Source organism: Macrosteles quadrilineatus, unplaced genomic scaffold (assembly GCF_028750875.1).
Source record: "Macrosteles quadrilineatus isolate MER2022 unplaced genomic scaffold, UCM_ALF_1.0 Scaffold_2__2_contigs__length_208266976, whole genome shotgun sequence".
NCBI classification, from domain to species: Eukaryota; Metazoa; Arthropoda; class Insecta; order Hemiptera; family Cicadellidae; genus Macrosteles; species Macrosteles quadrilineatus.
Genome location: NW_026542595.1, coordinates 1,542,001 through 1,556,368, shown reverse-complemented (window position 1 = coordinate 1,556,368; position 14,368 = coordinate 1,542,001). Strand labels below are relative to the sequence as shown.

Genomic DNA, 14,368 nt, shown 5'->3' with positions numbered 1-14,368 from the left:
AATCATTAACAAATTTCTCAATGTCAAGTGACATTCCTGGCCACCACATACTATTGTTGGCTCTAAGTCGACATTTCGTTATGCCTAGGTGGCCTGTATGTATTCTTGTCAACATTTCTTGTCTAAGAGTTGTCGGGATTATGAGACGTTCTCCTCTAAGCAATAGTCCGTCACAAAAAGAGATTTCATCCCGAACTGTGAAATATGGCTTAAGATTATCGGGAATCTTAGTTTTATCAGGCCATTCAGTTGAGCAGTAAGATTTAATTACCCTGAGTTCTGAGCTAGCCCGCTGTGCCGATGCAATTCTATCAAGAACCATGTCAGTTACATAGGCAATGTTTCTTGTTACTGTGTGGATGGCCAGTTCAACTTCCTCATCCAAATCATAACTCTCATTAGTTGCTACAGGGCTTCTTGAGAGACAATCAGCAGTTGCTAAATGTTTGCCAGGAGTATATGTAACATTGTAGGAATATCTCATCATTCGAAGTCTGAGCCTTTGAAGTCGGGGTGTCATATCATTGACCTCTTTAGTAGTCAAAATACTTACTAAAGGTTTGTGATCTGTTTCCAACATGATGTGCTTGCCCACAATATAGTCTTTAAACTTGTCACAGCTCCATGTTAGAGATAGAGCTTCTCGTTCAATGTTAGAGTAGTTTCGTTCGGTTTCGCTCAGAGTACGTGAAATATAAGAAATAGGTTTCCAATTTCCATCTGTTTGTTGTTGTAAAAGTACTCCTACCAAGCCTTGTGTTGATGAGTCAGCAGAAATCATAGTTGGTTTATCCTTGTCATAGAATGCTAGTTGAGGTGGAGATGCCAATAATTCTTTAAGTTCATTGAATGCTTTCTGTTGTTCAAACCCCCAACACCATTCGTTTTTTCTACTTAGAAGGTCGGTAATGGGTTTTAGTAATCTACTTTTGTTAGGTATGTATTTGCCAATAAAGTTAACCATGCCAAGTAACCTTTGTACACCCAAAATATCTGTTGGAGGTGCCATTTTTCTTATAGCTTCGACTTTCGTCTCATCGACTTTGATTCCTGATTCGGATAGATGGTGACCTAAGTAGGTTAAGGAGGTTTGAGAGAACAAACATTTGTCTCTGTTTAAGGTGAAGCCTGCACGTTCAAGTTTGGTAAGTACTTCTTCTAAGAAATAGTCATGTTCTTGTTGAGTTTTCCCCCAAACAATTATATCGTCCATGTGCGCAAGTGCATTCATTTGACCTTTAAGGGTTCGATTCACGCATTCCTGGAATACTTCAGGTGCAGATGTTATTCCAAAGGGTAGTTTCAGAAATTTAAAGCGTCCAAACGGTGTCAGAAACGTTGTCAAATCTTGGGATTCTTCGTCCAATGTGATCTGCCAGAATCCATTATTAGCATCCAATTTAGAGTAGCATTTTGCTTCTGAGATTTGGGCAAGTGTTATGTCGATGGGTTGAATAGGATAGTATCTTCGTTTGACGCATCTGTTTAATTTAGTAAGATCGACACAGATGCGAACTTTGTTAGAGTCCTTCTTTGGTACAACAACCATTGGAGAGCACCAGTCTGTGGCATGGTGTACCTCAGCAATCACCCCCATTGACACCATTCTTTCAAGCTCTTCTTTAGTAGATTCCCAAAGAGGAAGAGGAACCCGACGAGGTGTGTTGATTGCAAATGGATTGGCGTTATTTTCCAGTTCTACTTTGTATTTAACATCAATAGAACCTAAGCCTTCAAACAATTTAGGGTGTCTGTTATACCAGTCATTACAGGATGGCTGTATTTCATTGATTCGAGCAAGTAACTGCAAATTTTTTATTGCAGGTTTACCTAGAAGGGGTTGGGAAGTGCCCTTTGAAACATATATAGTCTCATAACATGTTTTGTGATTATGGGATAGTTTGACTGTAGCAGTTCCCAAAATTGACAAAGCTTGACCATTTGCGCCGCTAAATGTTTTGGATGTGGGATTCAGTTTGATTTTCTTGTTCAATTTAATGTCGGAAGGCAAAATCGTTACGTCTGCTCCTGTATCAATTTTGAAAAGAACATCATCACTGTCGTTCATATTTAACACTACAGACCAAGGATCATCACGTACGGTTTTGTCAACAGAGCCAATTTGAGGGTCTATGTACTGAGAGCAAACATTTTCGGTGGGGTTTTCTAGGGGAGAATCATCATATTCAATTTGACTGACTTTGTTTGATTTACAAACATTTGGGAAATGACCGACTTTTTTACAAAACCCACATTTGTATTGTTTAGCTGGACAGTTGAATCTTTTGTGTAAAACTGTCGAGCCACACCAAAAACATCTCTTTTCGACATTGGACAGGCTTTTGATTGTCATTAATTGGCTTAAAGTATCGATTATTGTTTGATTTATCAGGAGAAATGTTTGATTTACTTAAATGTTGAGTGTTTTGGTTTATTAATGCTATGTCAGCCAAGTTTAGTGTTTGTTTCTGTCTTGTTAGTTCTTCAGATCTACGGATAGTGTTAATAGCTGTGTTAAGTTTTAATTCGGGTTCAAGTTGAAGACGATCACTTAGTGATTCGTCTTGCATACCAATAATCAAAACCATCAGAATCATCTCCTCTTCAATCTGACCCCAATCACAGTTTTTTGCATGATTGTGAAGGTCTGTGATGAAGTTCTCAATCGGCATGGAACCCTGTTTAAGTTTTAGAAACCTAGCCCGTTCAAAAATTAGGTTCTTTTTTGGAAGGAAATGATCGTCAAACTTCTTTAGAACAACTTTGTAATTAGATTTGTCATTGCCATTTAACCTGAATGAGTTAAGTATATCCTCTCCCTTTTCCCCCATACAGTATATAAGCATGTCAATCTGATGCTTACCAGAATGTAGAGCTAAATTGCTAAGGGAATAATACCTCTCAAAGCGAGTCTTCCATGTCTTCCAGTCGTGAGGATTGAAGGAAAAGGCTTCAGGAGGCTTAATGTTCAGGGATACGGGTTCTTCATTCGACTGCGCCATGTTCTATTTCTTATTTAGATTAAAATTAAAAGATCAAAAGAAACTAAACTGTTTTTAATCAAGACATTAATACAAGACAATATTATTAAAGAAAGTAAATAAAAACATATGGTTAAATAATAATTAAATAATCATAGAGGTTGAACACTATGTCCTAATAAGCAATGTATTTGACATGTGTTGTGCAGATATTTGAGCAGTTTGTGCAAGAGTCCCCACACCCTCCCCAGATCACCAACCACGACCCTGGTGTCTGGCGGCTGCTGCTGGTGAGGACCAACAAAGCTAAGCAGCTCATGGTGGTGGTTATGATCAACCCCACCACCCTGCAGCCAGGCGAGATAGAGATACTCAGGAAACAGCTGATAGATTTCTTCACCACCGGGCCTGCCAGCGGGAAAAACGTTGTGTCTCTATACTTCCACACTGACAATGATGTCAAGTGAGTATGACTTTTCAGTGTAGAACCTCGATTATCCGGGCTAATGGGGGGAGAGAGACCACAGATAACTGAAACCACGGTTAGTCAAACATGACGTAAAACTCCTTAGGCTTAATAAAGCCTAAAAATGTGTAAATTGAATGTGATGATTTACATATTACATCATCAAAATACAATTAGTAGGCTATTGCGCAATCATGATATGTTAATTCATTAACATTGTTTCACTAATAAAAACTGTAACGTTTAAAATCACAGTTTAGTCAAACTTTAACTCAAACAAAAGAATTTTCCAACACTGTACAGCAATATTAAATCACGTAAGGAACAGATTAATAGAAATTCTAGTAAGTACCTACGACTAGTCATAGGCTAATGCTACATTGCTGTTTCAGGACAGAAGAATGTCGATAAAAACATTGGATAACTCATAAAAAAGTATTAAACCATAGTATTTAACGATAACATGGTGTCTACTCTCCGGGAAAACCGGGAAACCTCCGGGAATTTTATCTTACCTTGAAATGTCCTGGAAAACTCCAGGAATCCACCCAGACCTCCGGGAATCGAAAACACTACCGCTTTTGTTGCCACGTTCGCAGGAAATGATTATCGGTGTTGCCAAAATCGCAAGATATGCCTACGGGTGTTGCCGCGATCGCGGGAGACGATTATCGGTGTCGCCGAAACCACGAGATATGCCTACGGGTGTTACCGCGATCGCGGGAGACGATTATCGCCATTATCGGTGTTGCCGAAACCACGAGATTTCCTCACGGGTATTGCCGCGATCGCGAGAGACGATTATCGGTGTCGCCGAAACTGCAAGATTTGCTCATGGGTATTGCCGCGATCGCGAGAGACGATTATCGGTGTCGCCTAAAGTGAGAGATATGCCTACGAGTGTGGGACGATGTCGAAGTTGCACAACGTTAAACGTGGACTACGATAGACACCGCCTCAATCAGACAACGATAAAGCAGACAACGATGAACCTGGACACATTCAAATGTGTCCATGCTTAACGTTGCCCGCAAACGACAAACCTGAACACATTTTTAAGTTGTCCAGGGGTGGCGTTTCACAACACGACGAAACTGGACACATTCAAATGTATCCAAGTTTAACATTGCACGCAAACGACGAACCTGGACACATTTTTAAGTTGTCCAGGGGTGGCGTTTCACGACACGACGAAACTGGACACATTCAAAAGGTGTCCGAGTTTAACGCTGCGCGCAAACAACGAACCCGGACACTCTTAGTTTTTGAACAGACTGTACACCAGGCTCATCAAATTCTCAGCCTCGCTCGGTTGGTAAACTCTGAATTAGCTTCCTAATACAGAAATGCCGTGAATACGCCTTATTGCTACAAGGCTTCTTTCTAACACACTGTTACTAATACACTGTGTTGTAGTGACTCATAGTCCACAAAACACATTGCACATTATAAATTCGGAAATTTAATTGCATGTTTATTTGGTCGTTGTAAATGTTTGCTGGATATTAATCAAAAATTAAAGCCTATGGGGCCTGGATACACCGTGTCCCAAATGAATGGATCAAATCTACAGCTTAATATACGTGTTGCTAAGGGTCGTAGAAAAGTTAATTAAGGCTCATTTTAAAGCTTTCACATTTTAAGTGATATTTAGTGCCCTTCAATAGTAATTAGCTGTCCATTGTTTTTGGCACGTTTGAATGTTCAAAACGTACATTTGCAATATGGAGCTGCAGCTGAAAGCAAAATTTGTTAATGGTTTATAGAAACGAAATATGTGGAGTGTTTTTGTCTGGGGGTTTGTCCTTGGGTTTTCAATGATTGAACAGTCGTCGACCTCTAACATGGATAAACTAACAAAATGAAGCAAACAAATGCCTTAGATTTTAAAGTTTTCGTGGCGAAACAACTGCTATAGAGCAGTCAAAATGTTATGGATTATTTAATTATGTGTAAATGGATCCTGCTCGACTAAACCTGTTTCACAATGTGCAGTCTATCGTATCCTACGATCACATATCGTACCTACATAGGTTGAAATAATAATACTGATTCGTTTGAGGATTATTTGAACAAAGCAGCAAAATAGCAGTGATACACAATGACAACATATCAGGCGTGTATTTGAGATCGTTAGTGAATCCACTACGGGTAATACTTTGCAAAACAGTTACGTAACTATAACTACTTGGTTTTTCAATGATTAAACGTATCAGTCGTCAACCTCTAAAATGGATAAACTAACAAAATGCACCTGAACACTAAACATATAAACTAACTAACGTTTTCGTTTTTGAAACAGCTGCAATAGAGCAGTCAAATTGTTATGGATTATTTTATTACAAGCTGCTATACCCGTGCTTTGCAACGGGAAGAAAATTTGACTTAGAGCGCTATTAAAGTGGGGCTGATGTAAAATTTGATTGTATCACTTTAATAATATAATAGATGTGTAAATGGATCCTGCTCGACTATACCTGTTTCACAATGTGCAGTCTATCGTACCCTATAATCACATATCATACCTACATAGGTTGAAATAATAATACTGATTCGTTTGAGGATTATTTGAACCAAGCAGCAAAATAGCGGTGATACACAATGACAACATATCATGCGTGTGTTTGAGATCGTTGGTTCGGGGTCTAGGGGGTACCCCTTTTTTTAGCTCTCTTGGCATTGAAAGTAACCAACCCCAACAATACAGTTTGATTGTATAGTTTTACATTTAATTTAACAAAAAAATATTATATTTAAGAATAGAAGGGGGGGTCCAGACCCCCAGGACCCCCCCCCCTGGCTATGTCACTGTCCTCTCTTGCTTCTTCATGAATTACAATGGAAGAGAAATCTTGATGTTAAATTTATCTCATCTGTTACAACAATTGGTTATCACTAGGGGTGGGCGAGTAGTGATTTTTCAATTTGAGTCGAGTCGAGTCGAGTATTTGAGTAAAAACTCGAGTATCGAGTCGAGTTGAGTAGTTGCACGTTAAGTAGGCCAAGGCCCAGAGTTTATGCTGCGGTAGTATTTTTTTTTAGCATCTTGCTATTCACAACTTAAAAATGCTAAGTTTACATTGTTTTGCAGGCTAGGCCTATGGCAAATTTTCTACAAATAAAATTGAAAGATGTAATGTTCAAACAAATGTAATATTAGCCTACTGGAATTTTTTGTTTTAAATGCTTAAGTTATTGAATAATATTTTTTCTACAGTTAGGCCTAACTAAGTTTTTGTCTTTGCAGAGAGTTTGCAGCATTTTGCTGAAAAAAATTTCATCCTAGCCTAAACCCTGCCTAGGCCTAAATAGGTAGTTTAAGTACTTATACCAAATTTTCTAAGTTATATGGTTACTAATTATTAGTACCTCCTACCTTAGGCCTAATAAAAAATTTGGCCTAGACTACTTGATGGCTGCAGCATTAAATTATTTAGGCCTACACATCACTTGTTATTGTGTGTTTTATTTTTTCTTGCCTTTAATTCCTCCTCACTAACATGATAATCAACCTAACTAACTAACTTAACACTTAAAGTGCCGTTGACATGTTTGAACATGAAAATTGCATTTATTTCAATGTTAAGCAATGGCGGGAATTCCCGTCATCAGCACCCAACGTGTTAATAAGGTACCTAACTTTAAGAATATATTCAATTCAAATAAGAAACAGAATTTATAAAAATAAATTTATTTATTTAACAGAAAACTTATATCAAACTACATATTGTATCACAAGTTAAAAACATCAATGAGGTATTTTAAAATAGGTAATCACTTGGATAAGTACTTCATCTGTCTGAAGTTTGAAGGTTATGGGTACTAGGGCTATCCTCTTCACTCAGTACATTTATAAAAATGATCAAGTCACTCGTCTCTGACAGACTGAAAATATCAAATAAAAACATAGTAGGCCTATTATCTCAAAATAAAATCCCACATTAAACACTTAATTTAAAATTAGAACAAATTTCACTGTAGCCTGGTATAGCCTATTTGGCCTTTCTTTATAAACTCACATTTTCTAGGTTAAGTTACAATTCAAACTGTAGTTGTCATGTTTCTGCCACCAGATTGAAAATTGCACAATCAAAATCACAAACAGAATATGTTTATTGAGCGGAGCGAGCGAAGCGAGCGAAGCTCTTATACGTCGACTCTTATGCATTTCGTAATACGCAAACTCCTCCTAGACGGCTGAATCAATCGTTTTCAAATTTTGCATAGTGATAAAGACCATATCGGTGAGTGCCAACATCTATATGGCGTTAAAAAAGTCTCTCAGGAATCCGCCCCACTGGGTCTCAAAGTTTCAATGTAATCCTTATGGAAGCAGTATTTGACACATAAACAAAAACATATGATCAGCTGTTGACTTTTGAATGTAGTAGATAAAGAAATAACTGATGGCATTAATTCACAGATATTAGAACAGGAACAGTATGGATCATAAATATAATCAAATGACGACACTAGCTTGAGGTCCGTGACGTAGGAAGTGGTGAAGAAAGTAGTAAAGGTGAGCAGTCTGGAGTGTGGAAACTGTTTATGACGATTAGATTTAGGTATCAGCATTCCTAAAATTCTATGGGAATGGAGGAAAACAGGTCCGCAACGTAGGAAGTGGTGAAGGAAGTAGTCAAGGCGAGCTGTCTGGAGTGTGGAAACTGTTTATGATAATTAGATTAAGGTATCTGAATTCCTAAAATGCTATGTGAAGGGAGGAAAATGGGTCCGCGACGTAGGAAGTGGTGAAGGAAGTAGTCAAGGCGAGCTGTCTGGAGTGTGGAAACTGTTTATGACGATTAGATTAGGTATCCACATTCCTAAAATTCTAGGGAGGAAAACGGGTCCGCGACGTAGGAAGTAGTGAAGGAAGTAGTCAAGGCGAGCTGTATGGAGTGTGGAAACTGTTTATGATAATTAGATTAAGGTATCTGAATTCCTAAAATGCTATGGGAAGGGAGGAAAATGGGTCCGCGACGTAGGAAGTGGTGAAGGAAGTAGTGAAGGCGAGTTGTTCGGAGTGTGGGAACTGTTTATGACCAATAGATTAAGGTATTTGCAATCCAATAATGCTAAGGGAAGGGAGGGAAACAGGTCCGAGACGTAGGATGTGGTGAAGGAAGTAGTCAAGGCGAGCTGTCCAGAGTATGGGAACTGTTTATGACGATTATATTAATGTATCTGCAATCCTAAAATGCTTAATTTATGATATAACCCAGTTTCAAGAACAGTTTTAATCAATTACCTTTTTGGTTTTTCTTGCCTTGAAGTTCTTGTTGGTTTTTTATACCTGATGCGCATTTTGCCACAGGTTGTGGCATCTTCAGAGTTCGTTATCCTACACTTACATTCTAATATATACACAGTTTATATATACAAGAGTCACTGTACCGGTTCACATGGTAGCGTTTACACTCGCGGCGCGGCGGGCGTGTGTTGCGAGCGCGGGGTGTTTACTTGTGCCGGGATCATTGTTAGACTGACAGAAAGAGTCAAAGAGTGTCTGGTGGATGGACGGGTTGGGGTGTGGAATTCCCAGAATTGTTGTATCTGCGACGTTGTCTAATTTCTGCGGGGTTGCCAAATCGGTTGGTTTCTATTTCGTACATGGTCTTAAAGATGATGGAGTCGAATCTGGACCCGACAGCCTACTTAACATAAAAGAGGACTTCAATAATTGTGTATATATTAGAATGAAAGTGTAGGATAACGAACTCTGAAGATGCCACTACCTGTGGCGAAATGCGCATCAGGTATAAAAAACCAACAAGAACTTCAAGGCAAGAAAAACCAAAAAGGTAATTGCCTAAAATGATATGGAAAGGGAGAGAAACAGGTCCACGATGTAGGAAGTGGTGAAGGAAGTAGTGAAGGCGAGTTGTTTGGAGTGTGAGATCCGTTTATGACAATTAGATTAAGGTATCTGCATTCCTAAAATGCTATGGGAAGGGAGGAAAACGGGTCCGCGACGTAGGAAGTAGTGAAGGAAGTAGTGAAGGCGAGTTGTTCGGAGTGTGAGATCCGTTTTTGACAATTAGATTAAGGTATCTGCATTCCTAAAATGCTATGGGAAGGGAGGAAAACGGGTCTATGACGTAGGCAATGGTGAAGGAAGTAGTAAGGCTTGCAGTGCAGAGTGTGGGAACTGTGTTTGGCAAATACAATAATGTATCTTCAATCCTAAAATGCTCTGAGAATGGAAGGGAACAGGTCTATGACGTAGGCAATGGTGAAGGAAGTAGTAAGGCTTGCAGTGCAGAGTGTGGGAACTGTGTTTGGCAAATACAATAATGTATCTTCAATCCTAAAATGCTCTGAGAATGGAAGGAAACAGGTCTATGACGTAGGCAATGGTGAAGGAAGTAGTAAGGCTTGCAGTGCAGAGTGTGGGAACTGTCTTTGGCAATTACATTAATGTATCTGCAATCCTAAAATGTTATGGGAAGAGAGGGAAACATGTCCACGACGTAGGGGGTGGTGAAGGAAGTAGTAAAGGTGAGCAGTGTTGAGTGTGGGAATGGATTAATGTATCTGCAATGCTAAAATACTATGGGAAGAGTCTATAGACTGTATGTTAAAATGATTACGAAGCACGAATCGATACATATTTCGATACATGCAACCGTTTACAATAGAAATTTACAACTGAGTTGACAACAGCTGATGTTTACTCTACAGGGTGTCCCGGAACTCTCTACCAATATTTTAGGGCATTGCTCCTGGGTAAGAAACATACCTAAATATCATATTTAAATTGTCCGGAAGTCCTTAGTTACTCACACAGCCACCATTTTGTTTTTTCAGTTATTATTTTTTTTCTAAAGAATGGTTAAACATACGAAATGGAAACTTTGCACAAACATTTACGACAACTAGACAAAGCTACAAAAAAATTATGACGATTTTTCAAATTCATAAAACAAAATGGCGGCCATTTAAAATTTTTATAAAATCAACGCTTTTTGGGCTATTTAAGAAACAACATTTTAAATGGTCACCATTTTGTTTTATGAATTTGAAAAATCTTCATAATTTTTTTGTAGCTTTGTCTAGTTGTCATTAATGTTTGTGCAAAGTTTCCATTTCGTATGTTTAACCATTCTTTAGAAAAAAAATAATAACTGGAAAAAACAAAATGGCGGCTGTGTGAGTAACTAAGGACTTCCGGACAATTTAAATATGATATTTAGGTATGTTTCTTACCCAGGAGCAATGCCCTAAAATATTGGTAGAGAGTTCCGGGACACCCTGTATATAGAGGCTAAAAACGATTTTTACTCCCTAAAGAGTAAAAATGCTACTTTAGACCCGCAACGCATGCATTAAAAACGACTGTTTTTACTGCAGTATGACAAAAACAATATAATATGAACCCTTGATGGCTCCGCTCAATATTGTGGATGCCTCTGCGAACGCCACCTAGTTTTACTTTCTATTAAACTTCCACTAACAAAATCAATTTTATTTTAAGATACAAATTCACTTCAAAGTAAAAACATTCAAAACTGACGTTGACATAACTTCACTCCAATCCACTGTTTTGTTTTGTTCTTGTTGTTGCTATGCTTCACCATCTTTATCTCTCTCTCTCTCTCTCTCTCTCTCTCTCTCTCTCTCTCTCTCTCTCTCTCTCTCTCTCTCTCTCTCTCTCTCTCTAGTCGGTCTCTTCCTGCTGTCTGCTTCTGCTTTGTGTTCCCATCAAACAGCTGTTTTGCAGGGCTGACGTTGCCATATTTATCATTACACCATTATGGTGAAAGTCTGCAAAATTATCATAAAATTGTTATAGCTTTTATTTCGTAAAAAAAGTTAATAGTTTGACTAATTTAAATCATGTTTATGTAAACTCATTAGAAAATTATACTTATAGTTTGTTTACGCCAATACCACAGTTGTAAAAGTACAAAAATTATCGTCCATCTGGCAACACTGAGTTTAAAGTGGAACTGATCTTTTCTTTCTGCCATTTGCCTAGACCCAATGAGATTGCGTCATTCAGATGCATCGATGTTCCTTGCAGTAACTTATCGGTTTGTAAAACTAAACACCAATACCGATTAATTTGAAAAAATATTATGCTACAATAGGTTATTTTTATTTGTTGTATTTCTATATTTTGGTATAAAATATTTTGTTATTTCTATATTTTGGTATAAAACATTTTTATGGCAGTTCAAACTAAATCTGATACTGTACTTTATAATATCTTCAAGAATCGTCTGCCATTGTTAGGCCTACTAGTCACGAGACTCCCTTGTTGACTATCGACTATTGCAATTCGATAGATTCATTCAATGCTTTATTTCAACTTACTGTATCGTTATCGAGACGTATTGTTGACTGTTGTAGGAAAGTGAAAGTCTGTTGTTAGTAGTAGTAGTCCTCTTGCTAGCTCTGCCGAATGACGATGGGTGTTTGTTGAACATTTGGTTTACGCTGGTCTAACCTATATGAGGTTAGATAGTTGTTTTTTGTAGGAATGGGGATTAAATAAGGCATCAACACAAAACAAAATATAATTTATTAAATATGGATGTAGAAAATCGTGAATTGGCACTATTTATAACTACTCGACTCGAAATTTTCGAGTAGTAATTACTACTCGACTCGAGGTCGAGTATTTGAAAAAACTCGAGTAATTACTCGAAGGTCGAGTACTCGCCCACCCCTAGTTATCACTGGTTTCTTGATGTCACTCACTATTCACTGTTATGGTTGGTTGGTATTATATCAAGAGTATTTTAGTAATATTTTTGAAAATGAAAGAGAAGAATAATTTTGTAAAATAATTCAAAATGTATAAATAACTTCCAGTGATTACAAATTTTAGCTTATTAAATAATAAATGACAATGTTTGAGGTGAATATGAAATATGGAAAATTTACAATAGGTGAAATCTTTTGCTCTTTTACTGTTTGGAAAACATATGATAATTCAGACATATTAATTTAACTAATAGTAGGCCTAGGTGTTTAGATACATAACACATGGTTTATAAACAAATTATATACAAATTGAAAAGTAAACAATCAGGATAATTTTGGAACATCTCAAATATCCCCTCAGAAATCTGGTATTTGAGTATCCAATACTAGATTTTAAATAATGTGAACAAAATTATCATGGAAAACATTAATATTGGAATAGGAAAATACCTCAAATTAATAAGTTGTATCATCTGAATAAGAGAAAACATAGTAATGAATAAGGTGAAACAAATACAAGTTTATAAGGTCTTGGGAGATTAAAATGAGGTATACAAATTCGGGAATGTTGCTGGAAGTCAACAGTGCCGGAAGGTCAAATAATTTATACCTGTGCCGCTAGGTCAAAAACTACAATGTTTGCAGTGTCTGTAGATCAAAAATCCCAGTAAGTCAAATAATGCAGTCCGTGCTAAAAACGTGGTCCATGTTAAAGCGATTGACACATTAGGAATTTGATCTAATGCAACAGCAGTTTTAATATAACGAAATACGGTAAAATACAAGTTCAGTTTCGCTGAGTCAACAGTGCCGAAAGATCAAAAGCAATTAAAAGTGAACATCGATTCAGTTTAAAGTAGACCTCCTGCAACAATTACTACACAAACAAAACTCGCTTTTAGTTACTTTGTGTTTTGTCATAATTAGAATAGAGCTAAAATTATCATATTTGGTACATAGCTTATCTATTAGCTTCTTGCCAACTGTTTTGTCAACACTGTAATAGGTATAGTTTATGTAATGAAAAGCCTTTCGTCAAAATTTGTGGCATGAAATACACGCAAGGACGATCTGAAAGTTTCTAGTTATTATATACGTTTGTAAAAGGAGATCCATTTAATTTTAGAACTATTTTATGAGTTATAATGTAGTCTACACATAAACAGTGTAAATGTATTACGCCTCGGAAGGGTTAAAACCTGTCCAAACTATCATATATATTATTAAATCGTAAATGGGGTTTTTTCACATTCTGAATCAACCAGTTGACGGATTTTCATTATTTATGTGTTGAAAGAAAGATAATTTTGAGAACTAGGGAATGTCAAAGCCATAATTATAATTAAGGGTTTCAGTTTTTTAGAAATTAAGTTTTAATTTTTAAAAGTCTAGCAGCCGATGCTAACCTTCTAAGCTAGCTTTTAGTACAATATAATTTGCTTAACATAACAGCTGTAAACATTCAGCATTTGTGTCACAAATTCAGCATTTGGAAACAAATTTAAAGACATATTTAGAGGTGACTTATTTATACTATGTGTAATGCTGACCATTGATACATTTAGGATCAATTTAGGTATGAGGATGGCAGATTAATTAAATATGCATAGTAAAATAGTAGGATGTTCAAATTATTTTTAGAGGAATCTTTGTAATCATCGATTTGTTTTAGTCCCATATAATTTGTTTTAACAAACAGCTGGTTGAATGTAATATTGTTCTATATAACTATTAGGTTTTTGGCGAATTTCCCATATAGGGAATAAGCTATTACCGTAGTACTTATGGTAACACCTGGACCCGGGACCGATTTAATTTTTCGTTTAGAGGCCAAAAACACCATCCGTTCAAATTCTGATATACAGGGTGATCAACTCAAGGAGGCCACCATTGGGAAATCGGAAACGGTAAGAATTAGAGAAAACTTTAAATGGGGGACATTCCTTTATTTTTTGTGGCAGTTAAAAATATGATTTTAGTTTTTTTATCATGTTTTCGGATAGAATATGCAATGTAAAAACTTTTTTAGCCTTCACATTTTTTCGACAAACCCACTCGTTTAGGAGTACAGCCTATGGAAAAATGACTTCCGGTGTACATTTTACATCATGTAGCTCCTAAACGAGTAGGTTTAGAGCAAAATTGCAAAAATTAAATTAGTCTTAGAATTGCATCTACATTCCTTAAAGACTATAAAATAAAAAGTTTT

At 36.9% G+C, this 14,368-nt stretch overlaps 1 protein-coding gene across 2 annotated transcripts in view; it reads left to right on the top strand.

Moving 5' to 3' along the window:
- LOC128987784 (tRNA (uracil-5-)-methyltransferase homolog B-like) overlaps positions 1-14,368 on the top strand; it is a 114,507-nt gene that overhangs the window by 50,065 nt on the left and 50,074 nt on the right. For both annotated transcript variants that reach the window (XM_054408803.1, XM_054408804.1), the window contains one exon: positions 3,191-3,444. In XM_054408803.1, coding sequence (XP_054264778.1) covers positions 3,191-3,444 — 254 coding nt within the window. The remainder of the gene's footprint in view (positions 1-3,190; positions 3,445-14,368) is intronic.